General features: G+C 44.7%; 1 protein-coding gene across 3 annotated transcripts in view; it reads right to left on the reverse strand.

Annotated features, from left to right (window-relative positions):
• Nucleotides 1-21,729, reverse strand: part of LOC117507043 (low-density lipoprotein receptor-related protein 1-like) — a 446,568-nt gene that overhangs the window by 134,013 nt on the left and 290,826 nt on the right. For all 3 annotated transcript variants that reach the window (XM_034166738.1, XM_034166739.1, XM_034166740.1), the window contains 5 exons: nt 19,320-19,460; nt 18,776-18,901; nt 18,573-18,689; nt 18,391-18,471; nt 16,467-16,634 (listed from right to left, as the gene is read on the reverse strand). In XM_034166738.1, coding sequence (XP_034022629.1) covers nt 16,467-16,634; nt 18,391-18,471; nt 18,573-18,689; nt 18,776-18,901; nt 19,320-19,460 — 633 coding nt within the window. The remainder of the gene's footprint in view (nt 1-16,466; nt 16,635-18,390; nt 18,472-18,572; nt 18,690-18,775; nt 18,902-19,319; nt 19,461-21,729) is intronic.

Consider the following 21,729-nt stretch of genomic DNA (forward strand, 5'->3'; position numbering starts at 1 on the left):
AGCAGCGGTGCTCTGATCGCTTCCGCCGCCTTTTATGATGAAATAATGCTGAATTTATGTGGAAATGATTGTTGTACAAATGCTTCAGATATCTGTCGCTGAGATAGATGATGACTGGTGCAGTTTGAAGCAGAAACAAGGTTTTAATCCGTGTCATCAGGGGGACCAATTTTTAGGGGGACTGTTCCATCAGCGACACCGGGGTTGACATACTGCAGCTGATGATGAGTGACAGCTGTGACGATCAGCTAAGAGGCAGGACCCAGCAGGAACCAAGGCGATACACATTTACTTCATTAAACAAGAAATTTAAAAGCAAAATAAAACAAAAAGCGAACAAACAAATTATGAGCGATGAAGAGGACCGGAATTTTATTACAATGACGAATGTGAGCTGGAAGAATTAACCGCAAACAAGCTCCAAGCGGACATCCAAAATGTCAATGCAACTTCAAAAACAGCTACTGTATATAATAAATGAATTATTAACCTCGCTTGCTTGGTTTGTACAGGAAGATCAGACCTCTGTGTTTTTCACACAGACCTTGCTAATGCTTGGTCCGTAATGTCAACATCTCCATCTGATATTTTCTCGTACAGATCTCCCACTCAGTTAATAATTATTCTGATTCTGAAGTCTCAAAACCATACAGGCATCAGGACCCTAAAGCCTTGAATCTACGTATCTATGTCCACCACATGACTCCATAAGCTCTTCATAGGCATCTCCTGATCTCAAAGGTCGATTACCCAGAGACACAAATGTCACTACTGAAATCAATGAATGTCTCTAGAAGTTCATGCATACATATCCTATAGTTCCGACGGCCTATTCAGGAAGTCATTGAAAACCTGGATGTTAGTCTTGCGGGACAATTGCAAAACCAGACACTCCATTTCCTCACTCAGCTTTTCAAGTGCTAGAATCAATGTAAATGTTAAATGGACTGCATTTATACAAGGTCTGTCAATAAAGTAACGGCCCTTTTTATTTTTTTCAAAAACTATATGGATTTCATTCATTGTTTTTACGTCAGACATGCTTGAACCCTCGTGCACATGCGTGAGTTTTTCCACGCCTGTCGGTTACGTCATTCGCCTGTGAGCACGCCTTGGGAAGGAGTGGTCCCGCCCCCTCGTCGCATTTTCATTGTCTGGAAATGGCGGAATGAAAAGGACTTTTTTTCCATCAGAATTTTTTCAGAAGCTGTTAGAAGCTGGCACCTGGAAACCATTCGAAAAATTTATCTGGCTTTCTGTGAAAATTTTACGGGCTTCACAGAGAATAAGGACTGTTACTACAGTTTTAAGGACCCCTTTAAGGACGCTTAGCATGCCGCACTCCGAGCTGCGACGATGCGGCACAAGCCACCGGACCATTTCTAAACGGATGGCTCTGTGGATACGAGACCGTTGTGTGCTCTTTCTCTGGTTATCACAAGAGCTGGACATCAGCCATTTTCTGGCAGATTTCACTTTTAACAAGAGATTTTGTCATGGAAAGCCGCGTTGAGGCTTCGCGCGTAAAGACCGATTCGCTTTGGAAGCGAGACAAAGGAACACCTCCGTTTCAGCGTGTCAGAGGACAAGTTTGGACATGCCTATCTCGGCTTTCAATGCTTACCAGTCCAGTAAGTATCAGAGAAATTGTGGAGAGCTGGACATGTCCAAGAATCCTCTGATCTGAAGCCCACTGTTTAACAACTAGACTATTACCTCCCCAAAGTATCCATCAATACATCAATAAATAAATAAATAAATGGGAAAAAAAACAATAACCACTTTATTTTCAAAGGTTTGGATTTTTTTTTTTTTTTTTTTACCCGTAGGCACGGACAAAATTTACAAGTGCTCCAAACTTGTAGTTTGTCCAAACTTGAGTCATGCAGTTGGTCTGCCTATTTTCAGTAATTTACTGTATATTTCCTTGCTTTGAAGCATTTATAGTTAAAAAATTTCACATTAATTTTGTCATTATGACCTGAGGCCATCAAATACGGTCATCGAGTATTGCAAAGACTTTGCGTTCATCCGTTCGTCTGTCTGTGCTGCAGCATTTATATTTTTGTTCAGCATAAACCTGAAAACGCTGTTTTGGGAACTTGATAACACCTCTGAAGTGATTTACAAGACATTTTCGCGGACGTTAGCGTGGTGACATCACAGGTTGGTCTAGCTAGCTGCAAACTCTGTTTTGCTTGTGTGTAAATACAACCTTTTTGTCAATATTATTTATTCTAATCCAATTACATTTTTTCTGCAAATCTGATTGGTTAATCGTGTGAGATTTCAGACCATAAAACATTGCGTAAACTGTGGCAAAATATTAAAACTGTTTCACATTTAATTATTAGTCCGCACCCTGTGGATGTTGTGCTGCCTTGGTTTGCTGCTGTATCTGCCTCACTCCCCCTCCCTTCCTGTGTCTGCTGGAGCCACTTGTGGAACTGATTGGATTCACCTGCTCACACCCATTAACCAAGTGTACAAATATCTCATCTCTCCACGCTCTCAGACGCCGGAAACTCAGTTTGCCTACAGGTTACTTTTTGTATCTTTATTCTGTGGCTTATACTAACTCTGTGTGTCCTTAGAGCTCCTGGTTCCCTCTGCTTCACTGTGCCACCTGGTCCTGTTCTGTGCTGGTTCCAGACAAACGGTGTTTGGGTGTGACGTTCCTGCCTCCCGTTAGCTCTAGCAGTCTCTCCCGCCTCCAGTGCTTGGCTTCTTGGCTTGTGACACTCTCAACACATATCAATAAATCATTCCGTTTTGTATTTTGCTTGCTTTCTGCATTTTGAGTCCTAATCACTGTTCTCTCCGGTTTAACCCTAACAGTGGACCGCACACAGATGTAAATAATGGCGCTGTCACCTGAGAGTGACAGAAACTAGTGCAGCGAGGACGTGGATTTAAACAATTTAAAGTGGATATGACACCTAAAAAATTAGGTAAAACTGATATAAATATCAAAATATACATACAGTATAGTAAGTTGAAAGTGGTTTTAATTGTTATCACTAAGAAATAAAGTTTGTACAGTTTCTCAAAAGTGTGTTTCTTGGAAAGCGCTGGCAGCGTTCCATCAGCGGTCACGTGATGCCGTGACATCACAACGTGTAGAGTCCCGTCTTTGTCTGTTAGATTGACAACAGGAACAGATAGACCTCAGCATGGACAGTGACGAGATCAAGAACTTTTCTGACTCCTCTTCAAGTGTGGATTATTATATGGGAATAACCCCTTGTGTCTGATGATCATCACAATGATTACCACAAAAGTCAATTTGTGACTGTAAAATCCAGCATTAACATCCGCAAATTATCAGACACAACAGTGTTATTCCCTAATTGTGTTCCAGGATTAGAAGATCCTAGTTGATATCGGCCAGCAACTAATCGTTCCACCTGAGATCATAGCCACCACCCTTCGCCCAGACTTAGTACTTTTGTTTTCCTCACTGAAGTCTGTTTACATCATAGAGCTTACAGTCCCAGTTCAACCAAAGAGGCATATGAGAGCAAGAAACTGGGCTACACAGAACTGGCAGCAGACGCTCCACAATGAGGATGGAATGCGAAGACTATCCGGTTGAAGTGGGATGCAGAGGCCTTGTGGCTTCTTCCACCAACAGGCTGCTGAAACACCTTGGTATACATGGACAGACAATCAGATCAGTCACTGAAGTGGCTGAAAGAAGCAGCCAGTGGCTATGGGTCAAGCAGAAGGACCCTTGCAGGGCTCAGCAACATAACCTGCACACTAAGCCCCCACTCCACAACCTAGATCAGAACAAAGTATACGGTCAGCATATATATATATATATATATATATATATATATATATATATATATATATATATATAGAGGATGTCTCAAAAAAATGTACCCAAAGGTACTCTGAAATATGAATACCAGGAAATGGTTTTACTAGGAAATAATGGTGTTTTTCTCATTTCAGTAACCCTAAAGTTTGTTCTGCAAGACATTAAAGTCAAGGAAAAATGCCTCAGTTGACCCTAATTCAGAGAACAAAAACAGATGAGTTCTGTGCAACGCATCCTAAGGGCTGACTTGCATCTCTTTCCATACAAAATTCAGTCTCAGTGCAAACCAACTCATCAGCAAATGGCAGGGAGACTTGAATTTGCTAGGTGGTTTTCCAGAAAACTGGAGATGGATGATTTGTTTCTTAGGAAACCTCAGACGAGGAGGTTACATCTGATTGTGAACGATAAAGGGTTAAAACATGAAAAAGGAAAGACTGAACTAAAAACTGCGCATTGGGAAGAAAAAGTACATGTTTCGGCCACATGGTCATGCAGAAAATGTCTGATAACATTGAATGGTTTTTCTGTCCTGTCAAAATTACTTTTGGGTACATTTTTTTGAGACACCCCCGACACCCACCCCCCCACCCCACACACACACATATATATATATATATATATATATATATATATATGTATATATATATATATATATATATATATATATATATATATATATGTCATCTGATCTGTCCTGTGTGAGGAAAAAGGTTCTAATTGGACTCTGGACACTGATTTGGACAGCTGTGTTCTCATAGACAGCTACTCTTTGAGTGTTTTTTTTCTTTTCCACTAATACACTACAGATCATAATGAATGATTATTTTACCGTGACTGTTTTTATTTTAATGTTGGTCACGAATGTAACCCTGATAATGAAATGTCAATTAACAGGTTGGTATTTATATAAATAAAAAGATTTATTGTATATGTTCCACCTAATTATCGGGTGTGAATGATGGGATTCGTTACACTGTTGACAGTGACTAACAGGCAGTGTGGAGAAACCTACTATGTCCACTGACTAAAATAAATATTGTTGGCTGTGACTCTGCAGCTCAGTGCACTTTGGGAATACAAGATTAAAAGTGCACAGATGCAACCACCTGTCACAGTTGGATTCCATCAATAATAAATAAAAGCCTCTGGCAATTTACAAGTATTTGTGAAAAGTTGCTTTTAAAGTTTCTCTGGCTTTTGATATAAGTTGATCCTTAAAATAAGCCTGCTTTTAGTGACTGTTCTCTTAAATCAAGGTGGAGAGTATGCTGTACATCCTGTGTTGGTGCTATTGGTATATTCAAGTCCAAATATACATGGTGTGTTGACTGTGTTAGATGTTGGCAGTCCACCAGCACCTAACACAGTCACATGTTTTAGTATTTTTTTAAAGCAACTGTAGTTGTCGCTCTTTTGTAAAAGGACATGTCGCACATGATTTAAGGCCCCTTCACACATAGCACAAATGAGGAAGATTGGCGCATGCAGGAGGATTAGGAGAACAGTCGTGCAAATTCAAACTACACTTGAACACCTCATACAGCAGTCTCACAGCAGTCAGCGCATCCGTTTGGCCACAGCACATGCACGCCAGTCAAGATCTGGTCATACCGCCATTCCACTTAAGTCGCAACATTTGTACTGCAAGTTGGTATGCAAGTGGGACCATTTGGACTGTGGTTGAGGGGCCATACAAAATGTTCAGCCACATCGAATTCTGGCCAAACATTCTGATCGAGCCAGCCTTCACGCTACAGGCTGAATGAGGGCGAATGGAGGGCGAATGCCCATTCGAGCCACACTTGGCCAAAGTCGACGTGCAATTCAAAGACCTCCAACAGCACTCATGGTGTACTTACAACAACCAGGCCCATTCACGCAGCCAGCTCAAATGTAATGTACATGACACCACAATCGGGATGTGGTTGAAGTGGCAAAAGCATGCAGGGCGGTCGAGGTGCAGTGTGATGGCTGGCCAGACTGCATTTGAGAGATATTCGCCATGGTCAGGCATGGCAAATCCTGCCACCATGCCCAGTTTGTGCCGTACGTGCTCCCTCACTGAATCCTGTTTGGGGTTCGCAAAGGAGATATTTTTATGTGTAATGTAAATGGACTGCATTCATATAGCGCTTTTCCATCTGCATCAGACACTCAAAGCGTTTTACAATAATGCCCTCACATTCACCCCAATGTCAGGGTGCTGCCACACAAGGTGCTCATTACACAGCGGGAGCAACTAGGGGATTAAGGACCTTGCCCAAGGGCCTTTAGTGATTTTCCGGCCAGGCTAGGATTTGAACTAAGGATCCTCTGGTCTAATGTCTGTGGCACACATTAACCCCGTGAAGTACATGTGGACAATGCATCAATCAAACTGAAAAGGCACGGTGTGTCCCTGTGGGTCAATGCATCCCACAGCTGCAGAGCACAGCACACACATCTGAACTGGGTGGTGTATCTACAATAAACCTTAGATTATAAATGCAGTGTCGTGCCCTCCCATGGGTTGGACAATGATTGTGGATTATAAAGATCATCACGCTGGACCACCACATGGAGCAGCGCAGCACCGCACCACTGGCCAGTCACGGTCTTTCAGTGGTTCTGTGCAATGTACAGCAGGGCAGCTGAATGGGATGTGACAGCTGCTGTAACCTCTATCATGACATCCACTACCTCTGAAGGTTGATTGATGTGGCAACAGTTGTGCCAGGCCTCCATGACATGAAAAAAAAAACTCACCTTTGGAATAGCTCAAGGTGCGCTTCACCGCATGTAGCTAAGTCCACACAGTCCAAAGAAAAATGAGGGAAATGAAATAATCCACACAGTCCAAAAACAAAAAAACAAAAAAAAAAAAACAATGGACAGAAGGTCCAGACAGTCGGCAAAAAAAAAAAAAAAAAAAAAAATGGAGAGACAGTCCACATGCTCCAAAAGTACAATAAGAAAAAAGAGAAGGTCCACAAAGTCTGGAAAAAACAAATAAGTTACATCGTGTAAACTACACGTGGACATTGCGCAATGACGCCAAAAAGTCACGGAGCACTCAGAGCGTGTGCAAGGGAGGGAGGGAGGGAGCCAGTGAATGCATGGGTAGGTTAACATCCTCGGCAGGTCTTGTGAAGAGTGCAGACACGGTGCTGGCCCTCATGTTTGCCTTCCAGAATATTAATCATCAGGTGGCGATTGAACCTCATTCATCTGGCTCTTGTACATGTGCGCACAATCGTAAATGACTCAGTCAATGTGGGATCCGCCCACATTCTGAATGGTTGTACTGCAGTTGTACATGACTGTCCTAATGTCTGTCCAGCCTGATTCTGCTTCATTCGTGCTCATTCGTGCTATCTGTGAATGGGCCTTTAAACGTCCCAGTTAGCAAACCAACGTCAAGGTAATCATGATTGTAAGTCTATTTGAGCACATTTTATTGCTAATTATCCTTCTTGCTCAGCAAGTCAGCAGATGCATTTCTGGAAACTGTCTTATTCTGCATTTCACTCTGTTACTCGGGGTGTGATGTACATTTTAGCAAATGCAAAAACATCCCGATAGCCGACAGACAGAGTGAAACAGCCGCTGCTATGTCCAATAACAAGGTTTATTTGCTTTAATTCGAAAGTGATGGCTCGGATTTCCATAGAATGTACAGACAGGAGATGACACACTTCACTCCAAAACTCAACTTTTTCAGAGACTGTCAGATTTTGGAACCCAACATGATGGTGACAGTCGGGACCACTTTGATTGTGTGGACCTGGACATTATTTCCGGTTGGCAATTGTGCATGATCCTTGCATGAGGACTTTTTTTGATATTGTGGACTTAACATTTTTAATCTTTGAAATCATTCTACAAGTGGGTGAGTGCCCTGTTCAGTTTTTTTCCTTTTGTATTTTCTTCTCCCCAGTGGAGCTGGTAGGCTTTGTTAATTTTATTTCACTTTGAGAGAGTCTACTGGATTTTGGATATCCATGTGTGTGGAGTCTGTTCTCTGTACCGGAGCAGCACACTGTTTTAACCCGTTATAGTTACTGCCGTGAATGTGCATGCAGAACTCTCCACTGTTTTTCAGGCTGCCTGATCACACAAATGTATTGCTTAGATTTTCCACAATTATATAGATGACAACACTTACAAGTGTGTACAAAGCTGAGCCTCTAGCAGAGACTAATGGACCAATGGACATGCACGCACACTAAGTCATCTCACAGTGGAGAGCGGCTTGTCATGGATCCCGAGGGGCGTCAACCATCCGTTGGACAACCAATGGAAGAGCAGGGTGCACAGGCGTCGGCTGGAGGCGTGATTGGTGAGTTGCAGCATATCCTCACCACCTTTACCGCTCGGATGGACCTGATGACCGAGCAAAACATCATCCTTAATCGCAGGATGGAGGCTCTCACCGCGCAGGTGGAAGAGCGCGCTCAGGGCGCTGCTGCAGCTCCTCCTCCTGCTGACCCGCTGCCAAATATAGACATTCCACTGGTCATTCAACGACCCCCCCCACCATCCCCTGAAGCATACATAAGCCCTCCAGAGCCGTACGGAGGTTGTGTGGAGACGTGCGTGGACTTTCTTATGCAGTGTTCGCTCGTCTTTGCACAGCGTCCCGTGATGTACACGTCTGACGCCAGTAAGGTGGCTTAAGCGCTTCGAGGTGAGGCACGCGCTTGGGCTACAGCGCTTTGGGAACAAAGTTCACGGCTCCTTGCCTCTTATACTGGGTTTGTGAGGGAGCTCAGAACTGTTTTTGATCACCCTAACAGAGGCGAAACCGCGTCTACCATGCTGCTGTCAATGAGACAGGGGCGCCGGAGCGCAGCCGAATATGCAGTCGACTTCCGCATCACGGCTGCGAGATCCGGCTGGAATATGACTGCGCTCCGCGCCGCCTTCATAAACGGACTGTCGTCGGTCCTGAAGGAGTACCTGGTGGCTAAGGAGGAACCGCGGGATTTGGCTGAGCTTATCGATTTGGTTATACGATTGGACAATCGGTTAGAAGAACGCCGACGGGAGCGAGGCGAAGGGCGTGGTCAGGCACAAGCCGTCCCTCTTCCTCCCGGGTCCGAAAGAGAGCCGTCTTCCCCACGCTCCACAGCCACAGCACTCCGTGTGGCTACAGCTCCCTCTGCTGACGATGCTAGGGACATGAGCAGGGCCACATTCAGACAGAGGAGGCTGGTCCGCGGGGAGTGCTTTGTCTGCGGCTCAAGTGAGCATCAGCAGAGAGTCTGCCCCAAACGGTCAAAACACAAACGCCCGCCCTTAGAGACTGGGCTGAGGGGGGGTCAAAACATTCACGTGGGTCATACACAGCTTTCAACACGACTCCCACTTACAATCCTGAGCGGGGATTTAACCCTTCAAGCCCCAGCACTGGTGGACACGGGGTCAGAAGGGAATCTGCTGGATAGCAGATGGGCAAGGGAGGTAGGGCTCACTCTGGTGGCGCTTTCTTCGCCAGTGAAAGTGCGAGCACTAGATGGCACTCTTCTCCCTTTTATCACACACAAGACACTACCTGTAACCCTGGTAGTGTCTGGGAATCACCGGGAGGAGATTGAGTTTTTTGTAACTCCTTCTACCTCCCGCGTGATTTTGGGATTCCCATGGATGATTAAACACAATCCCCGGATTGATTGGCCGTCTGGGGTTGTGGCTCAGTGGAGCGAAACCTGCCACCGGAATTGTTTAGGAACCTCGGTTCCTCCCGGTGTAAATGCTAATAAGGAGGTTAAAGTCCCTCCCAATCTGACGGCGGTGCCGGCTGAGTACCACGATCTTGCTGACGTCTTCAGCAAGGATCTGGCGCTCACCCTTCCCACGCACCGTCCGTACAATTGTGCCATTGATTGGTCCCGGGCGTTGAGTTCCCATCCAGCAGGCTGTACAATCTCTCACGTCCCGAGCGCGAATCAATGGAGACCTACATCTGGGACTCATTAGCTGCCGGGTTGATCCGGAATTCCACCTCCCCGATGGGTGCAGGTTTCTTTTTTGTGGGTAAGAAGGACGGCGGACTCCGTCCATGCATTGATTACAGAGGGCTGAACGACATAACAGTTCGTAATCGATACCCTTTACCCCTGTTGGATTCAGTGTTCACGCCCCTGCATGGAGCCCAAATTTTCACCAAACTGGCCCTTAGGAATGCGTACCACCTGGTTCGGATCCGGAAGGGAGACAAATGGAAGATGGCATTCAACACCCCATTAGGTCATTTTGAGTACCTGGTGATGCCGTTCGCCTCACTAACGCCCCCGCGACATTCCAAGCATTGGTAAACGACGTCTTGCGGGACTTCCTGCACCGATTTGTCTTCGTATAGCTGGATGACATACTCATCTTTTCCCCGGACCCTAAGACTCATGTCCAGCATGTACGTCAGGTCCTGCAGTGGTTGTTGGAGAACCGGCTGTTTGTGAAGGGTGAGAAGTGTGAGTTTCACCGCACCTCTTTGTCCTTCCTGGGGTTCATCGTCTCCTCCAACTCCGTCGCCCCTGATCCGGCCAAGGTTGCGGCGGTGAGAGATTGGCCCCAACCAACAAGCCGTAGGAAGCTGCAACAGTTCCTCGGCTTTGCAAATTTCTACAGGAGGTTCATTAAGGGCTACAGTCAGGTAGTTAGCCCCCTGACAGCCCTGACCTCTCCAAAAGTCCCCTTCACCTGGTCGGATCGGTGCGAAGCCGCGTTCAAGGAGTTGAAACGCCGGTTCTCGTCTGCACCAGTTCTGGTGCAGCCCGACCCTAGCCGCCAGTTCGTGGTTGACGTGGATGCCTCTGACTCAGGGATAGGAGCCGTGCTATCCCAGAGCGGAGAGACCGATAAGGTTCTTCACCCGTGTGCCTACTTTTCTCGCAGGTTGACCCCGGCTGAACGGAACTATGACGTCGGCAATCGAGAATTCCTTGTGGTGAAAGAGGCTCTTGAGGAGTGGAGACACCTGTTGGAGGGAGCGTCTGTGCCGTTCACGGTTTTAACTGACCATCGGAACCTGGAGTATATCAGGACTGCCAGGCGGCTGAACCCCAGGCAAGCCCACTGGTCACTGTTCTTCGGGCGTTTTGACTTCCGAATCACCTACCGCCCCGGGACCAAGAACCAGAGATCGGATGCCTTGTCCCGGGTGCATGAAGATGAGGTCAAGACTGAGCTGTCGGATCCACCAGAGCCCATCATTCCGGAGTCCACTATCGTGGCCACCCTCTCCTGGGACGTGGAGAAGACCGTCCGGGAGGCCCTGGCACGGAGCCCAAACCCCGGAACTGGACCAAAGAACCGTTTATACGTCCCACCAGAGGCCAGAGCTGCAGTCTTGGACTTCTGTCATGGGTCCAAGCTCTCCTGTCATCCAGGGGTGCGTAGGACCGTGGCAGTTGTCCGGCAGCGCTTCTGTTGGGCGTCTATGGAGGCCGACGTCCGGGAGTATGTCCAGGCCTGCACCACCTGTGCCAGGGGCAAGGTAGACCGCTCCAAGACACAAGGACTTCTGCAACCTCTTCCGGTGCCTCGTCGCCCCTGGTCTCACATTGGCCTGGACTTTGTCACGGGCCTCCCACCGTCCCAGGGCATGACGACCATATTCATGATAGTGGACCGTTTCTCAAGTGATGGCTTTTTAAGTAATGGTTTAATTACTGCCACCTTAAAAGCCTGTGCTACATAGCCAACTAACAAAGATAGATTGATCATATTTAAGATCGAAGCATTAAATAATGGTAGGGCTTCCTTGAGCAGCCTGGTAGGAATGGGGTCTAATAGACAAGTTGATGGTTTGGATGAAGTAACTAATGAAAATAACTCAGACAGAACAATCGGAGAGAAAGAGTCTAACCAAATACCGGCATCACTGAAAGCAGCCAAAGATAACGATACATCTTTGGGATGGTTGTGAGTAATTTTTTCTCTAATAGTTAAAATTTTGTTAGCAAAGAAAGTCATGAAGTCATTACTAGTTAAAGTTAATGGAATACTCAGCTCAATAGGTGGCAGTAATTAAACCATTACTTAAAAAGCCATCACTTGACCCAGCTATCTTAGCTAATTATAGGCCAATCTCCAACCTTCCTTTTCTCTCAAAAATTCTTGAAAGGGTAGTTGTAAAACAGCTAACTGATCATCTGCAGAGGAATGGTCTATTTGAAGAGTTTCAGTCAGGTTTTAGAATTCATCATAGTACAGAAACAGCATTAGTGAAGGTTACAAATGATCTTCTTATGGCCTCAGACAGTGGACTCATCTCTGTGCTTGTTCTGTTAGACCTCAGTGCTGCTTTTGATACTGTTGACCATAAAATTTTATTACAGAGATTAGAGCATGCCATAGGTATTAAAGGCACTGCGCTGCGGTGGTTTGAATCATATTTGTCTAATAGATTACAATTTGTTCATGTAAATGGGGAATCTTCTTCACAGACTAAAGTTAATTATGGAGTTCCACAAGGTTCTGTGCTAGGACCAATTTTATTCACTTTATACATGCTTCCCTTAGGCAGTATTATTAGACGGTATTGCTTAAATTTTCATTGTTACGCAGATGATACCCAGCTTTATCTATCCATGAAGCCAGAGGACACACACCAATTAGCTAAACTGCAGGATTGTCTTACAGACATAAAGACATGGATGACCTCTAATTTCCTGCTTTTAAACTCGGATAAAACTGAAGTTATTGTACTTGGCCCCACAAATCTTAGAAACATGGTGTCTAACCAGATCCTTACTCTGGATGGCATTACCCTGACCTCTAGTAATACTGTGAGAAATCTTGGAGTCATTTTTGATCAGGATATGTCATTCAAAGTGCATATTAAACAAATATGTAGGACTGCTTTTTTGCATTTACGCAATATCTCTAAAATCAGAAAGGTCTTGTCTCAGAGTGATGCTGAAAAACTAATTCATGCATTTATTTCCTCTAGGCTGGACTATTGTAATTCATTATTATCAGGTTGTCCTAAAAGTTCCCTAAAAAGCCTTCAGTTAATTCAAAATGCTGCAGCTAGAGTACTGACGGGGACTAGAAGGAGAGAGCATATCTCACCCATATTGGCCTCTCTTCATTGGCTTCCTGTTAATTCTAGAATAGAATTTAAAATTCTTCTTCTTACTTATAAGGTTTTGAATAATCAGGTCCCATCTTATCTTAGGGACCTCGTAGTACCATATCACCCCAATAGAGCGCTTCGCTCTCAGACTGCAGGCTTACTTGTAGTTCCTAGGGTTTGTAAGAGTAGAATGGGAGGCAGAGCCTTCAGCTTTCAGGCTCCTCTCCTGTGGAACCAGCTCCCAATTCAGATCAGGGAGACAGACACCCTCTCTACTTTTAAGATTAGGCTTAAAACTTTCCTTTTTGCTAAAGCTTATAGTTAGGGCTGGATCAGGTGACCCTGAACCATCCCTTAGTTATGCTGCTATAGACTTAGACTGCTGGGGGGTTCCCATGATGCACTGTTTCTTTCTCTTTTTGCTCTGTATGCACCACTCTGCATTTAATCATTAGTGATCGATCTCTGCTCCCCTCCACAGCATGTCTTTTTCCTGGTTCTCTCCCTCAGCCCCAACCAGTCCCAGCAGAAGACTGCCCCTCCCTGAGCCTGGTTCTGCTGGAGGTTTCTTCCTGTTAAAAGGGAGTTTTTCCTTCCCACTGTAGCCAAGTGCTTGCTCACAGGGGGTCGTTTTGACCGTTGGGGTTTTACATAAATATTGTATGGCCTTGCCTTACAATATAAAGTGCCTTGGGGCAACTGTTTGTTGTGATTTGGCGCTATATAAAAAAATTGATTGATTGATTGATTGAATAGAGCTCTGACTCTTTGTCAGCCTGGCTACAGTGCTGAAAAGAAACCTGGGGTTGTTCTTATTTTCTTCAATTAGTGATGAGTAGAAAGATGTCCTAGCTTTACGGAGGGCTTTTTTATAGAGCAACAGACTCTTTTTCCAGGCTAAGTGAAGATCTTCTAAATTAGTGAGACTGCTGGGTAGTCCATCAGAGTAAATGTAAATGTTATTAAGAAATGATCAGACAGAAGGGAGTTTTCAGGGAATACTGTTAAGTCTTCTATTTCCATACCATAAGTCAGAACAAGATCTAAGATATGATTAAAGTGGTGGGTGGACTCATTTACATTTTGAGCAAAGCCAATAGAGTCTAATAATAGATTAAATGCAGTGTTGAGGCTATCATTCTCAGCATCTGTGTGGATGTTAAAATCGCCCACTATAATTATCTTATCTGAGCTAAGCACTAATTATAGAATGTTTAAGTTCCTTTGTATTTCCTTTCCTTTGCTAAATTAATTCTGGTCCAGCAAACGCTACAAGTTATATTGGGTGCAAATGAGTCAACTCTTTGATGGATGTCTTAAAGGATGAGAGCATCATTAAGGATTCTGGTGAGTGAGCTGATCCCAAAAGCAGTACGAAAAATTAGCTGAATTGGTCTTATGAACAATACTCTTCTGAACTATAAGGTCTGTCTCTCGTCGTTTTTTCTTTGCAAGGAAAAGGCAGAACAACTGGAGCAGCGCAACTGCATCAAATTTTGCCAGAAACTGGGCGACAGCCAGGTGGAAACCATTCGGATTATTCAGACGGCTTTCGGTGACAATCCTATGGGCATCACAGAGATTAAGGAGCGGTACAACCGGTTTAAAGACGGCCACACAACAGTGGAGAGCGAGCCGCGCTCCGGTCGGCCATCAACATGCTGAAATGACCGGATCATTTCCAAAGTGAACTCTGTGGTGATGCGGGACCGTCGTGTGACTATCCGAGAAATTGTAGAAGAGGTGGACATCAGCACTTTTTCGGCACATTCCACTGTGACAGAAGATTTGGCCATGAAAAGAGTTACAGCGAAATTCATGCCGCTGGCTTCGGCACGAAGCTGATGGCAGAGCAAAAGCGCCACCGTGTTGAAGCCTCACAGGACATGTTGTGACATGCCCAGCTCTTCCACCATTCGTAAGATTCAGACGGCTTTCGGTGGTTTTTCAGTCATGTGACTATCCGAGAAATTGTGGCTCGCTCTCCACCATTGTGCGGCCATCTTTAAACTGGTTGTACCGTCCTTAATCTGTGTGATGCCCATAGGATCGTCATAGAAAACTGTCTGAATAATCCGAATGGTTTCCACCTGGCTGTCGCCCAGTTTCTGGCAAAATTTGATGCAGTCGCGCTGCTCCAGTCGTTCCGCCATTTCCTTGCAAAGAAAAAACGCAGAGAGACTACACCCGTCTTCACACAAAGGCTGCTTACAAGCAAATGATGCAATCGACAGGCGTGAAAAAACTCACACATGCGCACGAAGGTTCAAGGTTGGCTCATGCAAGCACATATGATTCAAATCCATCAGGTTTTTGAAAAAAATAAAAAGGTCGGATAATACAGACCTCGTACATTGGAGGCTGTGCTGTTGGAAGGTGGTTCAGTGACAAACACCAACTGCATAACAGTCCTGTACACCTGGATGAATGTCATTGCATGCTGTAATACAGTTGACCCTTACAGCTAATAAATGCTCTAATGACTGAAAAAGAATGGCACAGATGATGCACTGGACATTAGCCTATGGGCTTCAATTTCCCAAGTGACAGAAAGGAACTTTTCATTAGTATAAATTCATTACACAACACTGTACCAGGAACTGTGTTTATACTGATGTTGTGACAGATAATGATGCTGGTAGAATGTGGTTTGTAAGTCTGCAGACATCGATGTTCAGTTCATTCTCTGTCTAGGCCAGGGGTGGGCAGTCGTGTCATGAAGGGCCGAGACACAGCAGGTTTTCCTTACTATCAATCACCTCAGCAGGTGATTTCATTAATGATCAGGTGTTTATGCTCAGGGGAGAAGCTCATCAGCAACCCACCTGATCTGTTGCAAAGAAAACCTGCAGTGTCTTGGCCCTCGCTGCCCACCCCCAGTCTAGGCTGAATGGTATTCATTTGTGATGGAACCTGAAGAAATGCGCAATCAGGCTCCGTGCTGTGTGCAGATGTGTGTGTGTGCATGTAAGTAGCTCAGCTCAGCCCTCAGTCAAACAGAAAAAAAACACACCTGTCTGTGCAATTCATCTATCTGTCTTCAGTATGTAAAGACTTTAGTAAAGAGATATCAGCATAAAAGTAAGAGAAAATAAACACTGGTGCATACCAGTAATTGTGCTTTTATTTATTCTTATTTTATTTCTAAAAATCAAGATAGATTTATTTAAAAAGAGGAAAAAAAAATCCCAGCATCACATGCTATTGGTGCCTGCCTTCTTTGGCAAATTTGGTGTGCAAAAGATCCCTCAATTCTTGCTTCAACCCTGCCCCAGCTGGCTGGAACACTGAACAACAAGGTCATACCAGCAAGTGTAGGCTGAAAACATAACTGTTTTTCTTCATAACATGACCCTTCACATTACATTAATATAAGGGGAATAGTATGAAAAGTCCACAAACATTGTGATTTTTGTACTCAGCTGAAGCATGGTTGTTGCAAAGTTGCAAGCACAGTTGTTAAGCAGATACCTACCCAGCAACATGAAACAGAAGAATATTAATTCTGACAGTAATATTTCTTCCCACAAAAGGAAATTTCTTATCCAACTTCACTGGCAGGTTAAACACGACTCTGACCTTGATTGGTGCAATTTGCGTGGGTCTCGTCGCTGTAGTCCCCACAGTCATTATCCCCGTCACAGGTCCAGTAATCTGGGATGCAGCGGCCACTATTACATTTAAACTGAGCGCTCGAGCAGGAGTGACTACAGCCGGCCTCATCGCTGTTATCCCCACAGTCATTGTCTGAAAAACAAACACAGTCAAACAGCAACCACTCTCACAAAAGATGTGGCGCCCACTGCGCCAGCAGACAGTAAATAATGCTTATTCATTATTTATTTAAAATTAAGACACTGACAGTGAATACAGTTGAAACAGAATATGAGAGATGGGAGAATAAATGATGGCAGAAACTGCATAGATCAGACCATGCACCATGTAGGAATGTACCCAGAGCTGATACATTGAGCTTGACAGCAGAGCATTAAAAGCAGTTTTATAGCTATAATAATGTAAAAGTACAACCTATGTATAACTTTTGCATTAGCAGCATTTACGGTACTGTGCAACAGTTTTAAGCACAAGTGAAGTCCAAAAAACCTTTACGGAGATTGAAATGTTTATCTCTAATATCTACAAAGAAAAAGTACTATGTGGAAATGTCAATGTCTGACCACTTTGAAAATTTTAAAAGTACCCTTTTTTAGGTGGTTGACCACTAAAAGGAGAAAATATCTCAGATTTCTCTAGCCACAGCTATTCTAGTTTTGTGAGTGGCAGCTGTATTAGCCATGTTCAATTAGCAGGAAAGCAGCCCTGTCACTTTCTGAGGCGCTCTGGACAGTTCTACAGCTAAGCTGGCATCATGGCTGTTGCGGTGCATGTTGATCTATGCACTAACCGGTCAGGTTTGGACAATTCAACTCATCAGAGCCGTCCCCACAATCCTTTTCTGAAAGACAGAATCAATGGAAGACAGCACAGTGGGCGAACAGCACAACATGGAACAACAAAACCAACAACACAAAACAACAGAAGAGACAGGACAAGTAACACACAAATATCTAAACAAAAATGATCTTAAGCCAAGAGAAAAAGCTGGTGGCCAAACATGCATAGGCAGCTCTAGGATGGGATGGATCCCCCTGCCCCAACATATTTCAAAGCCCAAAGTAACCCAACTAGATAATTTAATTTAGTCAATAAAAGCTTAAATTTTCAGCCTCAGTTTTCCACCACCACCACCACCATTCTGTCAATGATCTGATCCTATACTGTCTCAGTTTCCATAGCAACTATGAGCTAGTTACACACTACACTGGAATCAACTAAGCAACTCACTCACTCACTCACTCACTCACTCACTCACTCACTCACTCACTCACTCACTCACTCACTCACTCACTCACTCACATAACACAATATGAATTCATGTGTTTTCATTTTTCTGTTTGTGTTTGTTTGCATAACAAAATGGATAACTAATAGATTGTTTCCTTGTCAAAGAACTCTGTCTAGGAACCAGAAGCTGGTGAAAATGAAAACAGGAGGACAAAAGTCCAATATTTAGAAATACCGGAGAAGAATAGCGCCGCCTAAAGGACAGCCAATTGTGTCTTGAGTGTGCAACTTGTAGCCTGTGTAGTTTTTCTGTTGTTCTGCTTCTTCATTTTCCCAAAACTTTTTGTCCTATCATGAAGGTAATTGTGATGACTTTTATATCATTGCTAATACTAGTTCTATCTCTTGTAAGTTGTTATTTCAAATAACATGTATGTATAATAGGTATCTGAAATCTGCACATCTACTAAAAATACTGGTACAAGCCACCATTCAACAATTAGACTCCTACCTAGTCCCATCATGAAAAATGTTCTGGAGCCATCACTATAAACATGCACAGCAACAAACCACCATGACAAAGGGAAGAAAAAAGAAAAAAGGAACTTTTCACACTGAAAAGAAAAAAAAAAAGAGTGGATGAAGAGCAGACACTAACCGTTGTCACAGCGCCAGTTAATGTTGATGCACCGCCCGTTGTTGCAGGTAAACTGGGTGAGGGGGAAACAGGTGGGATACGCTGGGGACACACCACAAGTTCAGAAACACTGACTACACCTCTTCAAAGTATCAATGAAATGGACAACAGGACTGAGCATTAATGAGAATAAGTTCACTCACCACAGGAAGCGGGTTCATCTGACCGATCACCACAATCATCGTCCAGGTCACATGTCCATGAATTAGGGATGCAGCGCCCGCTGGCACACGAGTACTGATTAGGTGGGCAGGTGCGAGCTGAATGAAAATGCAGTCAGAAAAATGTCCAGCTTGGCGCTGCAGCAATATTTCAAAACATAGTGTGGTGGAGGACGGTGCATTACCAGAACAGGTGGTGTTGGATTCATCCTCATCATTCCCACAGTCGTTGTCCCCGTCACATAGCCAGCGCAGAGGGATACAGCGGTTGTTCTGGCACTTAAATCTGTCAGTGGGGCAAGTGTGCTGGTCTAAGAGGAAGAGGAATCATATTGTGAAACGGCATTGGTGGAACAAAGGAAGAGTTCAAAGTAAAGAAAGAAATGTAAGAAGGAGGATGGCATATTTATTGTAGCTGGGTTTTTTTTTTTCTGGAACAGAAACATGTCTACACTGTGACCACAGACAAACAGCAGGACCAGCAGACACAGAGCTTTTCCAGATCCACGGACATCATTACATTCCTACTGGCACACAGACACTCCCACTCAAACATACACACAACTACAGCATGTAAACACAGACTACAATCAGTCTCTTATTTCATTCTGTCAAATAAATTCACACTCCTGTGGGTCAGCTGAGGAAGGGCAGCTGCACATTCTTTGTGTGTGTGTGTGTGTGTGTGTGTGTGTGTGTGTGCGCGCGCGCATGTGTGTTGTTACTCACGACAGAGTTCAGGTGCTTCGTCACTGTTGTCCAGGCAGTCGTTGTCTCCATCACATTTCCAGCGCTCCTGGATGCAGCGGTTATTCTTACATGCAAACTCCACAGGCTGACACTGAGGAGGAGGTGCGTATGAAGGATTTGCTGTGAAGTTGAAACAGAGGTCACGGACAAGGTCATTTGTTTTAAATTACCCTAAATATCCTAACCTTTGTTCCTGATAAAGGCCGGCTGCCTCTCGAATGAAACTGCATTGAAGACACGGTATAGAAGGCAACACGCACCAATGTTACATGTGCTGATGGTCTGGTTTGTATTGTATTTTAGGGTACACATAGTACGAATAAGTAGGAATCAGGGCGGAACAGCCCAAATGAGCGAACCACGAAAACAATGAGCCGACGGTTTCGTGCACGCGCATCATGTGGAACAGAGCTCACATGCATGATGTGACATTCAGATCACCCACTGCGTGTTATGATCTGATGGTCCGTTTCAACTGGGACAGGCTGTCAATGTGCGCGCCGTGCACTTGATGCGGCCCGTTGCAACAGTGATATATGTTTTTATGTATGTCCACGTGAGGACAGCAAGCCGACACATGCGCGTCAGAGTGGACAGTTGTAAGTTCATGTCCTTGAAAACACGGTACATGTTCCCCAGCTGGGACGTCCAGAACCAGAGATCTCAACAGCTGCTGCTGTCGGCTGACACACCCCTGTTCGACCAGCGCACACACCCACGTGTTATATATCTGTTTCTGTGTTATATCAGCGGTTCATTTAAGTGCCTCACATTCACCCCGATGTGAGGGTGCTGCTATACAAGGTGCTCACTACACACTGGCAGCAATAGGGGATTAAAGACCTTGCCCAAGGGCCCTTAGTAATTTTCCAGTCAGGCTGGGATTTCAACCGTGGATCTTCTGGCCTCAAGCCCAACACCTTAACCATTAGACCATTACCTCCCACTGAAAAAAAAGAAACATGTCTTTATGTTTCCACTGTCTAGCCCTGGGCCTGGTCTCCCTATCTCTTGTCTCCCCAGGAGGTGGGGGTGAAGGGTGATTGTGGCTCCATCATTTGGTGCCTCTCCTGTGTCCGTCTCTGTGGTGCCAGGTCACTGTTTGTGGGCCCTCTGTTGCTTAGGATTTAACCACTGTGTGTCCGCCAAGGGCTCTAGTGGCTTGACTGCTGCTGAGGCTTCTGGGTGGGGGTTGGGGTTTCTCCTAAGCTCCTGGCTGGGCCTTCTGCTGGTCTCCCCTGGGAACCTTCTCCCTTCTTCACACAATCATGACAAAATTGTACACAAAGGGCTTGCGGGATGGTTGGTCTGTTTGGGGAGAGCCAGCTGAGGACCCTGGTGTACAGCAAGGCATTTCCCCGGGCAATGGATCATGCAATAGGAGTGTGAATGTAGCAGGGCCCGTAAAGTGGTGGAACAGGTCTTGATCTGGCCAGGAAGTCTGGTGTGTTGTGGGGCTGTCTTGGCCCCTCTCCAGGGCACAGCCTCCATCTATCCATGAGGTGCTCGACTACAGTGGCTGGTTTGGGCTCTCCATTCAGTATTGGTCGGGGGACCTTGCCTCTGGGGGTGGTGGAACCTTTGCATCGTTGGGTGGTCCCAGGTGGGGTATCGGCCCATTTACCCTGTGGGGAGATTGACCAATTTTTCTATCAAGCATAATCTGTCTTTTCTCTCTGTGCTGTCCTTAGTGTCTTTGTTGCTGTCTCAAGCACAGTCTTGTTAGCATTTTTCCACAACTGTTGTTGTCACTGTTTAGTGGTGGTTCTCTATGTCACCAGTTTAATTTATATAAAACAAAGGGGTCAGTGAAATGCTGCTGTAGAAGCAAAAATTGTATGTATTCTTAACGGTATGTGAAGGCTGTGACTGAAACTAATGCGATAATAAATGCAAACAAGGGGTTAAAAAAGAAAAGGAAACATGACTTCAATATCTTAATAGGTTGCACATGATCAGAATGTGTCCAAATACTATGATCATCATGTTTCCAATTGAGAAATGTAAGAGAACGATAATATTTGGACACATTCTGATCACGTGCAACTGAGGTACATATTTAAATCATGTTCCTAAATCCAACAGACTTTTTTTTTCAGTGTAGATCGGTCACCACTCCCATCACAAAAGAAATCTGCCATCACAGGATAAAGGTGATCACTCAGAACAACTTTATATTTGCACTGAACTTTCTAAGACCCTGGCTCCTGACTTGGGGTCCAAGCTCCCCTGAAGGAGGGCACCAAAGACCACAGAGGGTGCAAGAGGATTTGTCTATGGTCGGAATTAAGAGTACACATTTTAAATAAAGTTAAAATAACAGACTTTGACAACCATCTGCTCTTGTCATTGCTGATCAGCAGCACGTTACATATTCATTTATTTTCAC

The sequence above is a fragment of the Thalassophryne amazonica genome, chromosome 3 (assembly GCF_902500255.1).
Source record: "Thalassophryne amazonica chromosome 3, fThaAma1.1, whole genome shotgun sequence".
Classification (NCBI taxonomy): domain Eukaryota; kingdom Metazoa; phylum Chordata; class Actinopteri; order Batrachoidiformes; family Batrachoididae; genus Thalassophryne; species Thalassophryne amazonica.